This window comes from Etheostoma cragini, chromosome 20 (genome assembly GCF_013103735.1).
Source record: "Etheostoma cragini isolate CJK2018 chromosome 20, CSU_Ecrag_1.0, whole genome shotgun sequence".
NCBI classification, from domain to species: Eukaryota; Metazoa; Chordata; class Actinopteri; order Perciformes; family Percidae; genus Etheostoma; species Etheostoma cragini.
Window position 1 is genome coordinate 13,923,297 of NC_048426.1, and position 22,607 is coordinate 13,945,903.

The following is a 22,607-nucleotide window of genomic DNA, read 5'->3' on the forward strand; positions in this document are numbered from 1 at the left end:
ATTTAAGAAAACAATAAACCTGAAAAGTAGCCATTGAAATAAAGTGCTTGATTTGTAATTTAAGACTGCCATGGTGCTGGAGGGGCAGTGCATGGTCTGCACGTGAACTGCAGCGTCTCGTGCAACACAGACGCCTGTCTGTAAATAATGCCAGGAAAAAATCGGAAAATGCAGCAGCCACTTATTGATACATGTAAAAACTAAAATATTGGCAGGCCGATCCAATTGGTCTATCACTAATGTCAGGCACATTTAAAGGAATTTAAAGCAAATCATTAGCATTCCACATAAATCATGAGAATTTGAAACCTCTCAAGAGCCAAACAGGACTCTGGTGAGTACAACTGGTGTAACTCAGGGGTCCTGCTGGTCTTCTCAGTACCTCAGCTGCTTCCTTGACTTGCTTGCTCGAGACGTCATAGGTGTCAAGTCGCTGGAGGCTTGGCATGTGGTAAAGAATGTGCGTGGCGTAGTTACACAGCAGACACACTGGGTTTGGGGTTGAGGTCGGGTCCTTCAGTGCCAATTCTCTCAGATGGGGTAAGCGAGCGAGCAGAGTCAGCTCCTGTTACACCAACAACAAAAGAACACACGGGCAAGTTCATCAATAGGGTTTATCTTTATTCTATGGCTCAAGGTTGGGCTGTAAAAACACTACTGTTTTTACTGTACACAAAGGTCATTCCATATACAAATCAGATGTATTGTGGCAACTTCTACTTAGTGATAAAAATAAATATTAAAGTTGTGCATAGTGCTAAATGAACTATCTGCAGCCCCAGTCTTGTTGTAAGTTTAAATGTTAGACAGATGCAATAATAAGCCAAACACTTCTTTTGTAAATAGCCATTTCTTATTTTTCCCTCCATACTCACTGCACATCAGTTAAAAAGAAATGTCTCATTGTAGTGATAAAGGAGCAAAGACTTTTCTTTGATTTCACAGTAGTTGCAATATGCTGGGAAATCTGTGCAGTGAATGACCAAAAATTGCATTCCAAGCTGCGTTGGGACAAAAGATGGATTGCAGGAACATGATTGTGGTGTTAATCATCCCATCAAAACTAGACTTGCCAGAATGACCTTGAACAACTCAGTATACTGTATATGTCTTAATTGTACTACTGACTAACACAAACCCGCATATCAGAAAAATCTTAAGTACTCTTTTAGGATTTCTTTTTAATAGATGCAGTCATGAACGTATATCATTGAATCCTGAATGACATAAATTGAAATTGATCTGGCCAATACCTCATTGAAGGTCTTATGCAGCCAGCCTTTTGTAGAATTGATTGAAAATCTGAACTGACAACATTTCATAAGAATTTGGAATAGCCCTTTTCAGACCAAGGATTTTACAAATAAGTAGGAAAACTTTTACAGAAGAAATTTCAAAAGCATTTTCTGTTTTGATTCTTACCTTAAAGGAGTTGATCTTGTTTCCGGACAGATTAAGATTCTGAAGGCTGACATTAGGATCAAGGCTATACCCTAAAAGAAGTTAAAAAATGATTTGATTATCTTTCTCAAACAGCTCATGGAATCTAAATCAAACTAGGTACAGAGAATACAGAGGAATCCAAAAAAAAAAACTACCAATCTTTTCAATATTGTTGTCAGCAAGGTTGAGTTCTTTGAGATTTTGAAGCGTGTTCAAGCCCTGTAGTAAAAAAGCACATAACAAACAACTGATCAATAACTACTTTGCGCATGCTACTTTGACACAACCTGTACAGTCATGATTACTGATCTGCTAAATTGTGTAAAAATTCCATATTTGTGAGACAAATCAAAAGATATAGAGAAATACAATTCACAGTTTAACACATATTGTAGAATGTTGTATGGTAAACATGCGTCAGATAGATAGATAGATAGATAGAGATATATATAGATAATTTACAGTTCAAACCTGTATTTGAGTTATGCAGTTGTTGTTGAGCCACAAGACTTCTAGGTTGATCAGCAATTCTAAATTCTTTATTTCACAGATCTGATTATCATAAAGGTAGAGTTTCTCTACTTGTGAACAATTCTGTAGTCCTGATATTCCCTGCAAAATAAGATGTGATAAATTACTGTTTAACATATATGGCATGTTGTAACTACAGTAATTACAGTATACTGTTTTGCTTAAACTATGGTTTGTGATTAATAAATGGTGGTCCATGCATGCAAGATTTGTTGTCATTAGATGCCAGAGGGAAGAACACGTAAACAGTGCGTAAGGTTTAAGAAGCTCTTCAATAAAACAATAAATTGCAATCACTTCCAACAAAAAACATAGTGGTCTGTAATGATGCCTTACATATTGTTTTCAGCATTGCTAGCATTGATTAATAGAAATCTTACCAGCATAAAAAACTTACTGTCAAATGGCACTGGACTACCCAGAGTTCCCGAAGCAGAGGACAGCACTCGAGTCCTTCAATGTGTTTTATATTCTGTCCCACTATGGTAAGCTGGCAGAGCCCTGGGAAGAAGGAAAGCCCAACCATGCGGGGAAAACCAGAGAAGAAGATTTCCAGGGAGCTGACATTGATTCCTTCTTGTGCAATTTTTTCATAGGACACTCCATTGGCCATGCACTGTTGAGAAAAAATATTCATGTGAAACATAACTTTGAAAGAAAAATGAAAAGGCAGTGAAAATAATACATATATATATAGGCTAAATAGAGTTACATTGCATTTGATGAGTCAGATGTTGGAAGCTGTTACAAGTATTAAAACTGGTTAAAACATTAATCACTTTGAGCAAAATAATTGTGAATTTCATACTCACCAGTTCTTTGACCACCTCCTCATCACCTCGGTGCTTTTGTTTCTCACTCTGTATCATAACTTTTCTGCCTTGGAATATACTGCAGCTAAGAAAACGCTAAGCAAAGTATTTAATTTGTCTGTAATGAATATATGCTGCTTTATTCTGAGCTGCCAGCCTTGCGTAAGTATGGTAACAGATTGTGAAGTCCGGTAACACACACACACACTGAATGTCACCACACATTCATGCTAACTTACCAGCTAGCTAGCTAGCGAAAGGCGCAGATGTTGGAACTGTTCGCTCACGTAAATAAGTTCCATGAATGGCAGTAATAAGATAAATTAATATTATAAATTAACCCTTGCATGGCAGACAAAATTAACACAAGTTCCCACGGCAAATTACATATTACCGGCGGACTTCTGCCCAAACACAAACCATGTGGCCCATCTGAATTCAGTAATGTTTGGCATAGTCTGTGTCCAGTCAGGAGCTTCTGGTTGCTAAGCAGCCATGTTGAAACTTTTGAGCATATTTCGAGCTACCACACGAGGGCACCACACTGCAAGATACATTTTCTCAAAACCACAAACACACAATTGTAAAACACACAATTGTTTTGCTTTCTTTTTAGGCGCACTTTTATAAAACGTTTTTGTTAAACATGTTCAGTTCGAATTATTAATTTAGAAATTCCACCAACTGGGTCATGCGTCCAATTTTACTGACTTAGCTATAGATTTATGTTACATAGGGTCTGCCTATTTCATCACACCAAACATAATTTTGCTGTCACGTACTCCGTCAATGTTAAACACTTTTAAAACGACTATATTTAGCTATATGCCGAAAATGCCTCACTCATATTCATCTCTTCCTCAAATAAAGTGCCAACCCTGAGCCTCGGGGATACCATGACGTCACCGTTGGAGCAGTGAACTAAAACAATCAACCTCACTCCTCTCCTCTTGCTCCCAAACCGACCGCACCGCCTCATCTGTGGCGTCTACAGACCCCAAGGCTCGGTTGACAAACGCCAAGGAGCTGCATTGTTGTGTTTGTCTCCGTAACCTATTCTAGCGCAAAGGGTTACCGCCGCTTATTTACAGTCCCAGCCCCGGTAAATACGGTAGCTTAGAGAAGAAGAAGCATTGTAGCTAGTATTCTGTCCGGTAACAGGAAAAAGCATGTCTACTCAGCCCGGTGAGGAGCTAGGCTCGGAGGGGAGGTGGTTTGGGGATGACTATGAGAGAAACGGCCTGTTTGGTAACACACCAAGCCGGTTCGAAGAGCTCCGTGAAGAATTTAAGCCGAGAGGCGGCGAGGTGGCGTGCGACCTGGATCAACAATTTCATCCTTTCCAGGACGATGGGAAAAGGCCTCCCGTTGCTATGGAAACTGCATCTACAGGTAAAGCGGACAGTAATCGCAGTTAAGTCTCGATATTAACAAATTTATAGTATTTTAGCCACAGTAGGCTTAATTGTGCCAGCTAACAGTCCCACAACGGTATTGGTGTAAATACAGCGAGAGAGACGCAGCCGAGTCCATTGGTCACAGGCAAAGCGTTATTAAGACAGACGGCCTGTCTTTCTGTCTGAGTTAAAAACTTCGGGGCTTGAAAACACAGAAACAAATATGCAAGACAGTAACTTTCATAGGATGATGGTAAACCAGTGGTAAACAGTGTTGCCGAAGGGGAAAATATTAGACACTTAATTAATTCTGAATTGGTTAGAGCTTTCGCCTTTGGTAGCTCCTGTGAAACATCAATTATGCCTCATTCCACCAGTCCAAACAGCTCTTTGGTTGAAGAGAGTCGGTGGGGAGGATTAAGATGGGATGCATCATGCAAATAGCCTGTTGAACTTCGAATAGCCTATAAACGTACCAGCTTCCACATGTAGGCCTATAGCATATCTATAATACAATACCTGCATTTTGATATGATGGGGTAAAGGGATGATAAATCGATCACCATCATCAAGCCCCCTAGCTTTGCTAACCACTGGCTTGGTTGAAAATGATTAAATCTTACAGTTTATCAATTGAATGAGACTTGACCAAAATATATCTATTTATGTTGTTCTAACAAGTAGTCTGCATGAGGACATGATTCCTACATTCCTTTTTTTGGTATAGTTGATTATATTATTTAAGGCTGGAGGCAGTGGTTTTTGTGGGAACATCATGCAGACCTCAGATCTAAGTCTGTCCTTCTCAGCAAAGCTCAGCTCATGCTGCTATTTTTAATTCTGAAGGAACAGGGTTCACTATTCGCTTTGCTAGCAAAACTAGAGCCCTGTACTTTCATTCACGGGTTCACTGAAAAATTCATGAGATGATGTTTTAAAAAAGAACAGCGCTCAGTTTCCTCTCTTTGGCGCTCAGGCATTTCTCTTCGCCGCTGCTGTTCTAAAACATGAAAAAAGAAAACAAACTTTGTCTTTTTGTATATCACATATAACAGCATTATTGAATGCATCCATTAGACTTTAATTGTTTTAGGCACATCATTTAGCATGAAAGTATTATTATTAAATATCCAGGGCTAAAAGTGTTGGAAACAAAATGGTATTGTAAAATTTATATCACTTACAAAAGCAACATTTTTAGCTCCTTTTCAAGCAGACTACATGTCAAATATAAAGTGACATGATGAACTAGCTAAAGAAAACAAAGCATACATAACACTATCATAACAGTGTGCCAAACAAGCTCTGACTTGTGAGACACACACACACACACACACACACACACACACACACACACACACACTGTACGTTTTAAGGGCTAAACTTACTGATGTGACTCCCATTGAGCCGTATCCATACCAGTGAAATAATCCCTCAGTCACTTAAATTGTTGGTGGCAACAGTGCGGATCTCATCATATCTAGCAGGGCAGACTGGACATTTTCCTCTTGACCAGACAAGTTATAGTCTGTTCTGATCTTTGTCAAACTACCAACGACAATCACAAAGTAATTTTTCAAGTTTTAGAAACTTAAAAAGATAAATTATTACTGAGGAAGAAAAGAAGTTTGACCTTTCAACAGTACGAACTGTGAAATAGTATCTCTTCAAGATGTCTAGGATTGCCTCTGTAGGTAATTGATCCATGACTGTCCTAAATTTTGTTCACAACAGTTGATCTACTCGCAGAATGCAAATAATGCTGATTTCAGCAGTATTAAATTACCACAGGACGGAACCTTGGATCACACAGTGCAGTGCAGTAAAGCCTATTTTATCTTGAAAAGTCTTGTAAAGGTTTCAAGAAGCATGAAACAAATTGTGGAAGATATTGCTGCATCACGACGAGGTCTAAGTGTGCTGTGAAAGTCCCACAGTTTGTTTTTAGCAAAAAGTATGAACAGTGATACATTTTTGACCCCCCCCCCCCCCCCCCCCCACACACACACACACCGCATTCCAAAAAGCTTTGTAATGCCTTATAGTGCATTATGATGGTTACTTCATCACGTCCTTACAAAGTGACTGCGGGAGAAAGATTCTCCCACGATCCAGTCCCTGAGAGGTGGATTAGACTCAAGTCCTTCTCCATTTCAGCACATCATCAGTGACAAGGATGAGACAGCATATGTCTGCCTGGCTCTTTTCCATATCTGTCCGATAGAGAAAACACTTAGTGTACTTGCTAGACCGCATAAGCCAGCACAGTGCATTTGTGCCTTTAGCTCCTGTTCCCAGGAGGCAGAGCAGTGCTAGGCATTTTCATACTAGATAAAGATGCAAGATAATAGATGTCTGGAGGAGGAGGGGGGAGAGGCTTAATGGGAAGAGAGGAGAGGCTGTGATGAGAAGGCCGATAGTTCACATGGCCAGAATGTCAGGGGAAAAAACAGGAAATACAAATAAATATTGTTTCCTTCATGGATACCTTTAATTCCATATCTGATTCTGACAAAAGCACTTCCATGTCAGTGGTCAGCTGAGCAGCTCCCAGGTGTGAGCCAATGTCTGCATGTACTTCCATTAGCTATTGCCAATAAAAATGTGTTGTCCAGCATCTTACATCATTAAATAAGACCTAAAGGTTGTACAATATGCTCATTTGCCTGCTTTCCAGAAGGATATAGAGTGCTCATCCCATGTGTTACCTGCCAGGTTTGCTATCTCATTTATCTTCATCTGTCACCAGGAGCAATTAGCTATTGCTTAGTTATAAAAGGACAGATAAAAGAATGACAGACCCTGCCCAAAAAGCTCCACTGCAGGGGACAATAACATTATCATTACTGCTATCATTATATCAATAAATCATAATTTCTTTCTTTCATTTGATCCCCTATGTTTACCCTGAAAACAATTAAAAGTCAGTACATGAAATTTGATGCCATGTTAATGATCTCACTGCCTCAGTCTAGCTCTCTAGCCTGTGGGCACAGAGTAATCCCCGAGCACAGTATTGCAAAACAGCTCAGGGGATTACGGCTACTATCAGCAGAGATGCTTTTAAACAGTGTAGTCCATCTAATTTTTTTGTTTTGGTTATTGTAGTTTATATGCATGCCTGCTTTCCTGCCCGCATCTGTACACTTTAATGCCAAATTCTGTCTGTACAATAAAAGTGAAATGCCAATCCAAATTTTAACTGAACTGGCAGCTCTGACCCAAAGCAGATAGCTTCCAGACACTCAGTATGGATCTGCCCACATACTCTCCATTCATCCATAAAGCTCTATCCAAGCAAGAATATTACAATCAATACTGTACAGAAGACAGGTACTGTACGTACCTCAGTTTCAGAATCAGACAGATTAGCTTCTATTTAAACTACCTCTACATTGATTTATCTATGACAAAGGCTGCTGAAACAACAACGTTTGTCCCGTGTAGCCTTTAGTGATTTTTTAAGAACAGTGGATACACTGATGTTTCTCAGAGTAATTGTGGGTCCTCATTGTCTTGGATCAATGCAGCTCAGGGCAGTTGAATCCCTCAGCTATTCTCCTATTGAGCCCTGCTAGTAGTTTTGTTGTACTTCAGCTCTTAGTATAGACTGTCTTTGTACTCTCCATTATTTTCTTCTTTAAAGTGGGATAGTTGGTCACTACTATTCATGTATTGGTTCAGCCAAGAACATTGTAATCAATACATTATGATTACAAACATCATAACCAAAGCTTTTAAACACAGAGACCATTAACAGTTGGAGGGGTGCTTCAGTTAAACTGTGACAAATAAGTAAGAGACTTAATTTAGGAATCTAATATTATATCACTCCCCATACAACATATCATATGTACTTCTTTGTTCTTTCAGATTACATATTTGTGTGAACATGTGTAAATAAATTGTACACTAAAGGCAAGCCTATAGTCTGTGCTGATAATGGGTATTTTTCTCATCTTCCAGGCTTTCTCCAAGAAGTATTAATGTCTAATTTAAACGTTTCATAACATGTGCATAGCCAACTTATGCTTACAAAATCAATTTCTGTTTTTATTTTTCTAAAACCTGCGCAGTTCCAAGTAAAAAGGACGATTTATACCTAAAGTAATGAAGCTGGTTTTTATCACAGTAGTTTATTTGTTTTTTTCCATATTGAATAAGTGCAGTGGATCATTAAGTGTCTTCACGGGAGTACACCCTTCTGCACACTGAATCCCACATGCAGCTCAGTAATTTCAAAGTGGTAATATATTCATTTTGCAACGCTGGCTCTTTTAATAGTGTGCTCACATGTTTTTGTCTGTAGCCGGATAATTAGGAGCCCGTGCCTTAGCGTAGCACAGATTGTCAAGATGCATTAGTTTCGAGGCTTCACTGACTGCACAGAGGACAACAAAAGGACTGCCCCTTCACAGCACATCCACCAGGACTTTAACTGCACCATGTTTTCAGTGACATGTTTATGTTGTGTGACTACAGTGTGAGCTTAGATTTCATCTGTTGTCCCGTCCAATCCCATCTGAGCGCAGCAAAACATTTGTTTCAGCCTTGTGGGTTTTTGCCCAAGTGTCTGGGTGCTACGATATATCAATAGATTCAAAATACCCTCAATCTCAACACACCAACTCGTCAAGACGCTGCCCAGAGCTACCCTCATGGCAGTTAAAGACAAGCACCAGTCTCTTTATTGTTACAGATGCCTTACGCAACTGCTGGTGAGTTTATCTGCGTTGCCTACAGTCAACAGGCTTACTGGCAGTTTACAGCCCTGGAGATCCACTGTCTTCACAGTTTGTAGTAGCCCTGAGTGCTTCTGACTTCAGCACAGTAGGTATTTATACAGTGAATCAGTGAGTGCAAGATTATGGTGGTGTTGCCAGGGTGATGGCTGATGGGACCTATACAATAATAGTACACTAAGAGGATTATACATTGGTTCGCTTTAGCAGTACATCAAGGGCATTCATGTTACTGTCCTGAACTTGGCCCAACAGCTGTGCCCATCTATGTTGCATACGGCTTGTATCCATCTGTAGTTAAGGTGTTGATCTATAAAACATTTGAGTCTGAAGCTCAAGAGTGTGGGCCTGCTTTGCTTTTCCCCCATGTCACATCAGCCCTCCCGCTATGTCTAAGGCTAGCATGGGTGTGTAGTGTTTATGCCATTGTACTGCGGTATGATGTATTGTTAATGACTGAGGGAGCAGCAGTAGGAAGGACAGCAGAAGGGAAGTGTGGTGGGGCTTTTTAGAGGAAGCGAAGGGAGGGAAGGAACGTCCTGACCTGTTGGGTCTTCTGTCAGTCAGTCTGCATCCTCCAGAGCTAACCCTAAGGCTGTTATTTTAAATCTCCCCCCCTCATCCAGCCCAGCAGCTGGACCTAGCCTATTTATAGCACCACCACTGCCCTGGGAGAAGCAGGGCTGGAGAGCAGGAGGAGGAACTTAGTACATGGAAGTATAAACTCTGACTTGTACATAGCACAACAAAAGAATCAAGAATTAGCATCAGATGTGTGGCGGTGTATAGTGTCCGTTTGAGTTTGGGTTCTGCGTTTATGCTTTTGTATTTTAGTATGATAATGAGACTGAAAATACTTGTTGGGCAACCTAAAGAAATAAAAGTCAACAAATTAGAATACTTTGCTTAACCATGACTTCCAACCTGAAAAGTATGAAATAACATTGATATCAAGTACGTTCTGTTGTTTTATCAAGTCACGTGTAACATAAGAATCCTTCATGTTTCCCTGCAACACGGTAACAAATTATTCAGTGGTATGTTGAGTGATATTTTACAGCAGAGTACACAGAAATTCACAGATAACATCTTTTGGTTTTGAATTTTTACTTGTAATTGGAAACTGCATCAGCACTACAATTGTATATCCCTGTAATTAATCTTATTTAATTGTTGCATGTGTGTTGAATATTACAGTGATGTGTGTGCTGTGTTTGAAGTATTTATTTTATACATTTACCACGGAAGAGTTTTGTCAACCTAATGTAGCCTAGCTTAAGCATTTTAGATTTTGGAGAGGGTACATACAGTATATTGTTCATATCGTTTGTGAGTGAATTTGTTTGTATGACACTAATTTGTTAGGACAGACGCAGGGTTAGTGATTACAGAGCAGAAAGCCCTTTGCCTGCATGATTTGGAACAGACTGGTTGTGGTACCACGTTTTTTTTGGGGTCTGAACAATCCCCCTTTGTCGCAGACGGGTACAAGTACCCTCTGTTACTGCTGCCTCACTGATCTTCACAGCCGAGCACCCAGTCTGACTGTGTTGCCCTCACAGTGCCACAGCCCCTCTCCCTGGCGGCTGTGCCAGCTGAAGCTTAGCCTTGTATAACTGGATTTTTTTATTAATCGAACAGCTCAGGCAAAGACTGATTTAACTTGATTGAATGACGCGGAGACTGCTGTCATTCTTACTTATCAGTTTCCTCTGTGTAACCTCACTGAGCTTCAGTTCTTTCTCTTCCTGCCAATCTCTGTAGATGAACCCACGTCCGGCCTGTTTAGGAAGCCTATGAATGATGATGGTGATGTCTACACTTCCCTGATGTCAAATCAGAGCTTCACATCGGGTCAAGAAGCCTCCTACCTGTCGGACGACCTGAAATTGTCCAAGCCCTACTCTGGCTCTTCTGCCCTGGATCACTTCTCCAACGACACCTATAGCTTCAGCTCCAACACCAAGATGACTTCCAACCTGGAGGATGACATGCCAAAATCTCTGTTTGGCTCAGATAAGGCCGAATCCTACAACTACATGGACATCAACTACGGGGATGAGCGCAGTGACCAGCACAGCCTGGTGGACACAGGCTCAACTGGTCATGACTCATTGGTCAGCTACATGGATAAAAACCATGGAAGAAATGGGGATGAGGAGGAGGAGGAGGAAAACCTAGGTCCAGCACTGGGCTCCCACTCCTTCCCATACGTTGAGGAGCCATCTGATGAAGAGCTGTCAGACTACCGCTCCTACCGAAACCTGGGTGGCGCCCCACAGATGGCCAGCCCAGTGAAGATCACCTTGACCGAGTCCCAGCCTCCAACTGCCAAAACTGAGCCACTGCAACATCCCCCTCCAGTCAATGCTTCTGAGCGTGAAAACGTCCTCAGTGTGGGCTTACAGGGGGTTCCCACTGTGACGCTATCAGAGCCAGAGGACGACAGCCCTGCTTCCACTCCCAATGCTTCACCAACACGTAGGCACTGCACACACACAAACACCTGTCACTTGATCAGATATAGACGTTGGTGATGGAGATATCATCCCCCATCATGGTATATGTATTTCATTTTGCAATGTCAGTATATTTTATATTATACTCCATTTTCTGAAAGAACAACTTTAAGAAACTGTTTATGGATACAATAACCAGATAGGAATGTATGTTTTTGTATAATGAAGTGAATTAAATACTTAAACTACACCACAATAGAGTTGCACTGCAATATGATACAGTAATTACAACAATAACTTTCTAACTAACTATAAGTCTGTTAACATTAGGTAGTATTATCCATCATAAGCTACTGGCCGTACCAGACAGAGTCAGGCAGTCACAAGTTAACTGAATTGGATAAACATTTGATATGTAGAAGATTGTTATTTCTTCTTTTAAGTTACATAGGCTAGCTTTACGTTTTATGTGCTGATACTTTGTCTAAATTTATAATGTGAATGAAGACATGAATGCATTTTCTGCATTTCTCTGTGAACAGAAAAAGAATTCCCTTCCCAGGATATGTACCCAGTGAAGCCTGCAGTTTCCAAAAGCAGTGCAAGCACAAAGACAGGCAGCAGGGAGCAAGAGGGCAGCAGCGCAGAGTCTGGAGACTCAGAGATTGAGCTGGTGTCTGAGGAGCCCTCAAAGGCCACTAGCAACCCCTTTTCCCAGCCACCTAAAAGCAAGAGCACTTCCAGCCAGCCTAACAACCCCTTTGACAATCCCCCAGCCAAGGGTGGTTTCGGCCTAGTAGGCAACCATGCTCCACCCACAGCCTACAGCATTCTGAGGGAGGAGAGAGAGGCAGAGCTTGACAGTGATCTCTTCATTGAGTCTGCATCTGAAGAGAGCCCAAAGAGAGAGCAGGGCTTCAGTGGCCCCAAACAGGGAGTTAGCCCTCCTTCTCCCCTGGCTCCCAGTGCCTCCCCTCCCCGCAGTACAGCTGAGGCAATGCCAAATGAACCCCTGATCACAGAAAAGGTGAAGACCCCAGTGAAAACAGACGAGGATCGCCCCAGCAAGCCCAAACCACCCACCGCTGCCGTGCCCCCAGAGGTGCGATCAGAAAGGCCCCACCAGGACGACATGCACAAGCACACCAATGAGGGCAGAGGAGATCTGGGAAAACCTGCCACCTCAACCATCCTGCAGGGCTTTGATAAGCAAAAAGGTCAGTCTTAAAAAACTTGTTTTTCTCTTTCGCCCAGAATGTGACGTTTTCTAAAGCAGTAGTTTTTCATCCCTGGACACAAATGTAAGAATATACATTGTTATAGCCTCTTTGTGGAGTAACAGATTTTCACAAAACAGGTCTGTAATCTTTTCATTGTTGCAGCGGTTTCACCTCGGCTTATAAACGGCTATCTTGTGTACTGGCTTTCCAGAAATAGTAATGTCAGCTTGCGGAACAGGTAGTGCTATCACGTCTGCATTTGTGTTTAAAACCTTCCCCATCATATCTAGAGATAATAATAGTTTGAAAATTACAGCTTATTTCTAATTGAATCACTAAAGTAGTATGTGTGTGTGTGTGTGTGTGTGTGTGTGTGTGTGTTTGTTTACCCCTTGGTAGCTTACTGCATGGTGTGCTTTGACTGTTTTGTTGACTATGCCGGGAAAGTAAACAGGATTGCTGAGAGAGATGGGATGTTTCACTGCTGTGGGGGCTCTCCCTGGTGGTACATTTGAGAAAAAGAAACAGAGTGGGGAATGATTCACATAAATGACTGAGGATTTGAAGAATGATGAAAACTTAACACCTATACCAAATTGCTCTCTGCACAAATTATAGAATTGCAGATGTTGATTATTAAACTCTTTCAGCATCTTGCGACATCACTCTGTGTCTAGACAAGTCAGACATGCCAATTACAATCAGCAGGCGTTAATGCTGTCCAAACTACACATTCGTTGGTTGTTCTCTCTGTCCTTGTATACAGTGGGTTTACATAATCCTATGATGTCAAAACTGGGGCACACTCATACTTAGGGGCTTTAAAGGCTGCATCTTGAATTTCACACTTACAAAGCCAGAAAATATCCCATCCTAATGAATGTTGTTTGGCTTTAGTTTTGTAAAACTAACAGCTACTGATGGACCCTGGTCCATCAGAATGTGACAATTGAGTCGGTTACAAATTTGAAATGTATAACAAAGTAAATAAAAGAGGTTGTCCTTGCTTTGTTTTCCTCGGACTGTAAGAAGGTTCTGGAAATACTAAAAACCAGGTCACGTGTATTTTTTTCCTACCACTAGAGGGCACAATGCACCTTTTGTAGACGGTGTTATGTTGAAGACCATCCGTCAGTGCGCTCAGTTGCCATAGCAACAGGAATGGGGGAGTGTTTTCAGTCTAGTTCAGGAAAATCTGTTTCCCCCCCCCCCCCCTTTCCTCTAGTTGGTATTGGCATTGAATCTTGTCAAGGCTGCAGTGAGCAGAAGGTGTGAGGTGTGGCTGTCTGCAGGGGGAAACAGACTAATGGCTTTGATGATTGGATTAATAAATGACGTAAACTATAGTGGAATTGTTTTGTGCTCAGTGGTGACAACACAGTGACTGTGCTGTTTAATTTTGCACTTCTTTTTTAAGCATCCTACAGTGCTTTTTCAGTCCAAGGTCTCTTTAGAAGGCCATTTGCATTACAAATAGGGACGAAGTTGTAAATCACAAACACATAAACACATCCTTGAGGGCACATTGTGCTCTAATGCAAGGTGTCCCTTGTTATAAATTATTAAAGTACAAGCACTTTGCCTCTTCAATTATCAGTGAGTCATAGTGGAAACAGCTATTTCAATCTCTGGCTACAACCTTAAATATTGTTCTGTGCAAATAAAGAAACACGGACCTGGGTGTTTGCCATATTTTATCAACATGGCCCCCAGTCCAGCTATTTTCAACATTTCAGTTCTTCTTACAGGTTTCACAGAATGTGGTGACATGCTATATTTGTAGCCAATATTATCATTGCACCAATAAATATGGTCCTTTTTAGGGAAGCCAGAGCAAAATGCTTGAAAGTAAATGGCAAGTATAGGTGGAATAACCCTAACACAGCTTGTACACCAACTATCACCAGTCTGTTCTGATGCTCTGTTAGAGCTTTTATTGTGAAAACTCGTGTACCTTCCATTTCATAAAAAAGCTTAGTCTCCAATGATCACCACCCACCCTCTCACCCCCCGAGGCTCTTAATTATTGCATGGTTGGTTTGCTGCAGCAGCAACTGTGGTGTGGTGTTTACAATTTGACCCCCTCTTCCCCTCCCCCAGCATGCACACACACACACACACACACACACACACACACACACACACACACACACACACACACACACACACACACACACACACACACACACACACACACACACACACACACACGCTTTCCCCGCTCCTTCTGTTCTAGCCAGAGCTGCTCCACAGCATCAGTCTGTGAGCTCCGCGAGTCAACAGCACCTTGAGAACGTTTCCTCCCTCTCGGTCATCTAAGCCTATCTCCCGCATCCTTTTTTCGACCATTCATGCCTTTCTGGGATGAGTGAGTGAGTCGGTACTACAGAAGAAGAGGGAGACAAAGAAGAAAACGGGGACCATAAAGAGAAAGAGAACAGGGACATAACTGATCACCAGCATGCAGGCCACTGCAGACGTTACCAAGAAAGAAAGCTCCTGGAGCGGCTGGAAGGGCCAGGGTACTGATGTGTTTACTGTAATATACTCATCAGTCTGTCTGTGTTTTGTGGCAATGAGAGAGGGACTTATTTCTCTGCATGTAGGTTACCTATTATTGACACTGTAGATGTGTATTTTTGAATGTGTATATGTGTGCTTTGCATGTGCACATTTATCATCTATTTGTCAGGTGTTTGGGGATAAAACAGCAGTTTGCCTGCGCCTCCTTTCACGCAGACACGCCCCGATGACAGATCCTTCATTCTGCATGCGTGTGTCCCCGATAAAAGAAAAAGAAAAATTGAGAAGAGGTGATGAGAGATGCTGGTGGGTGTTTTGGAAAATAGGTGTATACATACCAGTGTGCTGAGAGGCATCTGTTTTGGGTGCATGTTAATATGGATGCCAGTGTTGTGGACTAAGTCGTGTCATTGTCATCACCCTCCCCACTTTGCAACCATGCACGGTAGCTGTTTTTTTATGGCGTATGCTCCGTTTTTGTGTAAAGAGGCAGCCAGATATCCGGACAGCATTGACAGACTGTCACCATGGTAACCAGGGCACACCCATCCTGATTACATCAGCCCTATCTCCTCAGCTGCCATGACACCTTGCAGAGACTGGGCAGGAGTGGAGCATCCTCCGTCTGTCTGTTTCCATAGCATGGAGGGCTCATAGAAGGGGCCAAGAAAGAAAATGGCGTCCCTTTCTTCACGCTGGTTGTGGTTTATCTGCCATCATGTTTAGGTTTAGCTCAGCAGTGTAACTGCAATAGAATGGTCTTCTTATTGTATTCCTATAGAGACTGCAACAATCACTGATTGTAGATGTACAGCTTTTTTTAAATAACCTTTGATGACAAACCCCCATTTGTCATTATTCTACTGAGTCATTGTTTTACTGAGTCTCTGTTACCTGATAGCCTATCTGAATTCAATTGATAGCACAACAAAGGATGTAATTTAGCAGATGTATTTTCTGCAGTTGAATGTTTGCACATCCCCTTGAAGCTGTTGCCATTTTTATGTTTAGTCATTCTCGTTGGACATGCACAGTACTGACTCACTGCCCATAAGCTACTAAAGAATTAACAATGACGCAGACGTATCCAAAACTCAGAGTTGTGCACAATTTGTTCAAACAACCCTGATGACACACAACATCCAAGTTTTCTAATGCATGCTCAAAACCTCTCCTCTCTCTGTACACTTGATTAGTGTTTCTCAATCGAGTGGCTACCCTATCAATCAATCAATTTATATTCTCAAATACATGACATATCACAAAACCCCACGGATAACAAGATGAAGAATACATTTTGTTCAATTAATATGGCAGTTACAAAACAAGTTTTTTTTATATTTTATGTATTAGTTTCTATTCCATCTCCATCTACACTAGCTCTAGCACATGTCCATGTGTTAAGTTAGCAACTCATCCCATCGTATATTAAAAGATCAGAACTATACCTTTGCCTATAAATCTTATCATAACCGACATGACACCCAGATCTACACTTATCATCCCCAAATTCATGTTCCAATTCTGAGACTGAGAAGTCCGAAATCTCGGCTGTTGGCAGCAGGAGTCCCTTTGCATGTTTGCTCTGTCTGACTGATGGCTTGTTTGAGGCCACAAGGATGTCTTCAGTGATTTAATGAGGTCAGGCTAAACTAGATTCACTACAGAAAAGGAGGAGGGGGAATCAAATTATTATCCCTCGTGTTAATCATTTACTCTGGTCAACGTGTTCTGGTTCTACATTCTGTGTGTCTTACAGAAGTGTCTTACTAGATTTTATATTTGGTGAATGCCTTAATATGAATATCAAGTTGAAATCAAATGTAAACAATTGTCTTCACAACTGTCATCTATTGAGCATTTTAATTAGTTTAATCTGTTTGAAATCAGACTTAAATAATAAGTTTCTAATGGTAAGATGGCTAACAATCTTTAAACTCTTTGTACACACAACGTCTTTTTCGTTTTCTTGACACAGACTTGACAACTGGCCTCGTGTTAAACCTGCTATTGTCCTTTTGTGCTCCACTATAAAGGGGGAGGCTGTCTTTATGTGGCGGGGTGTAGACACAGATTCGGAGCTAATGAATCTCTCTGTTCCCAAAGGAAGGCTTTTTCCCCTTCTCCCTTCCACTTTCGACCCCTCCCTTCCTCTCTCTCTCCATCTCTCAGTGAGTGGTGGAGAGAAAATGGAGCACAGTAACTATGGTAACTGCATCAGGCAGGTGCTCAGCAGATCCTTGCCACTGAACCATTTCAATGGAGAAATAGAATATACAGTCTGTGCTGTTTATTAGCGTGCAATGCTAGGCTAGTTGCCTTATCTTTGGCTACTGAAGTCTACATGATGCACATAAAAAAGTCTCTGGTTTCATTTTCCATTTTGATTAACTGTCTTATTTTAGTCGTAGTTTAGCATTTCTTGCGTTAAAAGCCTAAGCATAAAAGAGCTCACAAAGAGTGAAAGAGTGTATGTATGTATGTATGTGTTAGAGTGTGTTGGATTGCAATGTGATTCTTTGGCAACCGCACCCCAGTTGCGACGCCCCCCCCCCCCCCCCCCCCCCCCCCCCCCCCCCCCCCCCTTCCTTCCACAGTTCCCCTGCACAGGCAGATGCTGATTTGCTGGTGTGCCTGTGGCCCCTCCTCTCCTGTGCAGGGGGTACTCCCCCTCGAGTTCTCTCCTTTTGTCCGTGGATAAAGCAGCTGCTTCTTTCCCTGTTCAGCCATGGGAGCCGCAGGTCAGTACATGATTCTACTGCACTAGCTAAAGCTTTTTCAGTCTGCGTGCAGTCTGTGCAGCACATTACAAAGCACAGTCGCTGGTCAACACCTGTCTCTGCCAGAGCTATCTGCTGTTGATCTGTCTGTGGGTTGTTACAGCTGCTGTCTGTTCTACCTGTGCCTGTTTGTGTGTGTATGTAAGCATCTCAATGCAAAATAGTAGCCACATGGCGTTGGTTTGTCAGTGGTTGCAGCAACAATGGGTTCTGTGGGGAGTGGTGCATGCATAGCAGCTAGGGCACACGGATCCTGTTCCCACTGTTTCTGAATGAGTAGTCTCTTTGATTTGATAGTGCGGGCAGATAGGTACTGTAAGTCACAATTGTTTACTGATAGGATATAAAGAAAAGACAGATTATACATTTTATTTTACAGTATAGGAAGGTTGTGGGTAGCAGAGAATCACTTAGTCACAATGTCTGTTCTTTTGCCACCCAGGTTTAGTCTGCCTTTTTGGCATCCTGATGCCTTTTAGTAAAGTAAAGATGGCCGTCATCACTATGCTGCTCACAGCTCCACGGCTAAAATTAGAGTAGGCAGGCGGGCAAGCAGGCGGACAGCTCAGAGAAAAAGAGTAAGACACCCAGGAGACCTCAGCTGCAATTCTCTCTTCTTCATGGGCACAAAAGTTTACATCAATATATTGGTTCTGCTTGCTTCCCTATGTGCCATGAGGAATTTCAAGGTGTCCGTAGCAACAGATGAATGGTAAACCCTGGTAGTTCTGTTAGACATGCAGTGGTGGAGGCAGGTGGTTCAGCAGAGGTGAAACAAGCAGCCGACAGTTCTCATGGAAACAGGCCCATGTTTCCAGCCGACACAGACGACTGCCAGAGGAGGGCCGTGTCAGCTGTAATGGTACACTGGGCTAATCCTCAGTTATTGCTTCTCTCTCTCTCATCTTTGCTAGTGGCTTTGAATTACAGGCCCCACCACCCAAAGAAGTGAGGAAATGTTAGAATGAAAATGGTGCAGTAAGATGCACGAGTCATGCACAGTATATATATCTCGTTTGGGATACTGTTTGGAGGAAATGCGGTTCTTCACTGCATTAATGAGACACTGCATTGAAGCACTGTCACTCTTCATCAATGATCACAGAGCTGCTTGTCTGACCAGGTCACATTGAACCGTTATCTGCAAACTGCTGATAGAGATTCTATTTCTGCTCCTGCCTTCGCCAAGCTGTAGGTCAATCATTAATGCGGTTCTGTTTCGTGTTATACAGTTCCTTCTGGCTGTTTGCATGTACTGTATGTTTGTATGTATGTGTACGTATGAGACCAGATGCCACTAGCGTTGAGTACACGTCAGATGTAAATATGAAGTCCCACTGGTCCAGAGTGTGGCAACACAGACTGAGACACTTGCAGGAAAACTAAGAGTCAGCTTTTATCTTCTTTAAAGGTTGCTCTATATATAGTAAAGAAACTAAACTGACAAATCGTTGGACCCTTTCACACCACCTTACAGCTCCACAGCTCACTCTAATCTAATGAAAAGCTAGGTTAGAAAGCTGGGTTAAAACTGACTCACGTGACAGCCAGGGATCTCTGAGGACGTTGGGTTGTGAACAGCTTCCAGATATTTGACCCAAATGTGTGGTGTGTAGCGCGCAGCAGCCTAATCCACTTTGAAACGGATACATCCGTGGATGCCCAGGCCTCCATGTCAAAGAGTGAGGTCAGATCAAGCTGGTTGTGGGTCCTTACCCTGTTTGTCCTTGTTCCTTCCCTTCCAGCGATTGACCTGCTCTACTGGAGGAATGTAAAACAGTCGGGGGCCGTGTTCAGCAGCGTGCTTCTGCTCCTCTTCTCCCTGACCCAGTTCAGCGTGGTCAGCGTCGGCGCCTACTTAGCCTTGGCAGCCCTCTCTGCTACCATCAGTTTCAGGATCTACAAGTCTGTGCTGCAGGCTGTGCAGAAGACCGATGAGGGACATCCTTTCAAGTAAGTACGATAGAAGACGGTTCAATTATGGATCTCAATAAAAAGGTTTATAGCATTTACTCACTGAAAGGTCTTGTCTATGTTTCTGAACATGTATTTGTTACCAGAGCCTACCTGGAGATCGAAATCGCTCTTTCCCAGGACCAGATTAGTAAATACGCCGACAAAATCTTGCTGTACACCAACACCTGTATGAAGGAGCTCCGCAGGCTGTTTCTCGTACAAGACCTGATCGACTCCCTGAAGGTTTGCCTCAAACTCACTTGTTGCCTTTTAGCATCTCTAGCCAGGGATGACAATATCTGTCAGTTACTTCAAACTGCACCACCTTCAGATATAGCATAAAATCAGCTCTGCTTCTCGGGGGCCACTAGAGGGGCTTTTTGACCACTGTCATAAAACTAAGAACACAGTCATGTCTTTTTGTGTTTCAGTTTGCTGTTTTGATGTGGCTGCTGACCTATGTGGGCGCTCTCTTCAACGGCCTGACACTGCTTATCCTAGGTGAGGTCATCCAGACTCACTATGGCTCAACAAACTTCCAAGCACTGCTTTCAACTCAAACACACTTTTGTGTGTCAGAAGTTCAATAACCTTCAGAGGACTTGATGATCGGAATACATATAACAAAGCTGTATTACATTATGTGTCATTAAAGAGATATCACTATGCCAAATTAATTTATTGAACATGTTTATCTCACTGTTGAATGTGTACATTATCCGATTACTTTTCTAGTTTACCTTAGATAAGTGTTGGTGTGCCGGGGGCCCTGTTGGCACAAGTGTTCCTGTTTGAACATATTCCCACTGTAGGTCAGAATACTTTAACCATTACTCTCTCCATGCCTCTACAGCTGTGGTTTCCATGTTCACCATGCCTGTGGTCTATGAGAAACATCAGGTAGGAATTTTAGCTTCATGATACCTCAAGTCAACCCTGGTTGACAAAATGTTGTCCGGTATTTACACCCATCACTTTCCTTTTGTTTACAGGCACAGATTGATCAGTATGTGGGACTAATACGGACCCAGGTCAACTCTGTGGTGGGGAAGTGAGTATTCTTTTATAAACAATCTAGTTTGCAAGCACTAAGCCTGAGCACTAAGCCATACTAGAGGAAATAAAACAGTACACCCTGCTTGCAAATACAGCGAGGAGTCTGAAGCAAACAATTAAGAGCTGCACTCACTGTACCTTGATTAGAGGCACTGATGTGCCCTTGTGCAAGGTGCTTAACCCTTAACTCCTCTGCCCAGTGGCCAGCAAATACAAATGCAGTTGTACTGGGCAGCTTACAGGTGTTTGTGTGTGAGCAGGGCATTGCTGAAAGGAGCATTTGTGCTCAGCAAACCTTCAAAATTGCAAGTTTCATTCTCATCATGAAAAAGACTTTTTGGACTATCAATTCTGTTTAAGATAAATACAAAAGACCACAGACGCTTGCATGTTGCACATGGTGAATAGTGGATCAGCTGGTCAACGTAATTTACTTAAAAGGACTGGTCTAGTGAAGAGTGAAGTTTATGGGTTTCTAAAGCATTAATTGCTGCCAAAATGTGTACCTGCATTTTTTTGGACTGACCACTAACAATTTGCCAATTTTAGTCAAAATTCAGTTCGTTCAATGGACTGCCATAAAAAGAGAGTACAAAAACAGCAGGTGGTTTAAAATGAAGTAGAATAACCAAAACTTAATCTAGAATAAATACCTTGTTTGACACATGGTTTTAAAGCCTGTTTTCTCTGTACAGGATCCAAGCAAAGATCCCTGGGGCCAAGAGGAAGGAGGAGTAGACATGTCTGTAGCACTGTGAAGCTGACAGTCCAGTCCAGCTCAGAGTCAGGCAGCTTGGTCACTGTTGAAGAGCCTGGTCGTCATCTGTGGGGCATAGTGCTATGTCATCGTGGTGTTCTCTTAATGCATCCACTGGAGAAACCTTCACCCTGTCTATAGCAGTTTAAACACTAACACACAGTCACACGTACGTACATAATCCCGATTCTAAGTAGACAAGTACACAACTCCAAAACAAAAAAAGAAACTGACTTTTTTGTGTTGCTTATTATTAAAGTGCATGAAGTCGAGCCTTTGGTAAATATTTGAACTTTTGTGCAGTTTTTAAATCATGCTTTTGCTTTGCAGGTCAAACCACAAACTGTATGGTTTGGCACAAAAAAGCTAAATGCCCACAGACTTGCTCTGCTGCCAATGTTAAATACTGCTTCATGTTTCGGAGTTAGCAGACAGGGCTTCTCTCAGTATATGTCAATATATATACATGGCAAAAATTATTTCCTTTTAAGTGTTTCCAAGCACAACATAATTTAACAATATGCGTCTTAGATGTGGTAATTGTAGGGTTTTTGCTTTTGTATAACCATAAGGAACAATACACAGGCTCATGTTTTAAGTACTGTTGTACAACTACTATGAAGACAAGGAGTATCTGGTGATATTTAGCTTGTTTGAATAACTGTCCAACTTTGTACTATGTTCAACTATACTCTGTAGTTCTTTAGACCCTGGACTCTTTAACTATTTGCACTTAACTATGTATTTAATTACAAGAATAAGAAAAATAAATGTAACTTGATGTATAACATTTCCTCAGCCACTTTACTGATGGGTTTGCTATTCATAAGACGATTTCAAGTGAGTGAAGATGAGTTTGTGTGTGACACCACAGCTAAGCTGGACGTGACAACACTTTAGTTGGGAGGTGTGTGTGCGTGCGCATGTGCGT

At 41.9% G+C, this 22,607-nt stretch overlaps 2 protein-coding genes across 5 annotated transcripts in view; one reads left to right on the forward strand and one right to left on the reverse strand.

Moving 5' to 3' along the window:
• Positions 1-3,623, reverse strand: part of lrrc9 (leucine rich repeat containing 9) — a 17,597-nt gene extending 13,974 nt beyond the window's left edge. For both annotated transcript variants that reach the window (XM_034858734.1, XM_034858732.1), the window contains exons 1-6: positions 2,787-3,623; positions 2,372-2,590; positions 1,915-2,055; positions 1,599-1,662; positions 1,423-1,493; positions 383-565 (exon numbers count right to left, since the gene is read on the reverse strand). In XM_034858734.1, coding sequence (XP_034714625.1) covers positions 383-565; positions 1,423-1,493; positions 1,599-1,662; positions 1,915-2,055; positions 2,372-2,590; positions 2,787-2,843 — 735 coding nt within the window. In that variant the 5' untranslated portion in view covers positions 2,844-3,623. The remainder of the gene's footprint in view (positions 1-382; positions 566-1,422; positions 1,494-1,598; positions 1,663-1,914; positions 2,056-2,371; positions 2,591-2,786) is intronic.
• An 81-nt stretch (positions 3,624-3,704) lies between these two features.
• rtn1a (reticulon 1a) lies at positions 3,705-22,466 on the forward strand. 3 transcript variants are annotated; one of them, XM_034858785.1, is made up of 9 exons: positions 3,705-4,178; positions 10,690-11,406; positions 11,927-12,601; positions 19,653-19,860; positions 19,968-20,106; positions 20,295-20,364; positions 20,717-20,763; positions 20,856-20,914; positions 21,615-22,464. In XM_034858785.1, the coding sequence occupies exons 1-9, from the start codon at positions 3,956-3,958 to the stop codon at positions 21,655-21,657; spliced, it is 2,181 nt and encodes a 726-aa protein (XP_034714676.1). In that variant the 5' UTR covers positions 3,705-3,955; the 3' UTR covers positions 21,658-22,464. The 3 variants fall into 3 exon arrangements, with proteins under 3 accessions (XP_034714676.1, XP_034714677.1, XP_034714678.1); XM_034858786.1 differs by lacking the exons at positions 3,705-4,178; positions 10,690-11,406; positions 11,927-12,601 and adding an exon at positions 14,835-15,126 and having other exon boundaries at positions 21,615-22,466; XM_034858787.1 differs by lacking the exons at positions 3,705-4,178; positions 10,690-11,406; positions 11,927-12,601 and adding an exon at positions 17,763-17,868 and having other exon boundaries at positions 21,615-22,466.
• Positions 22,467-22,607: the final 141 nt, after the last annotated feature.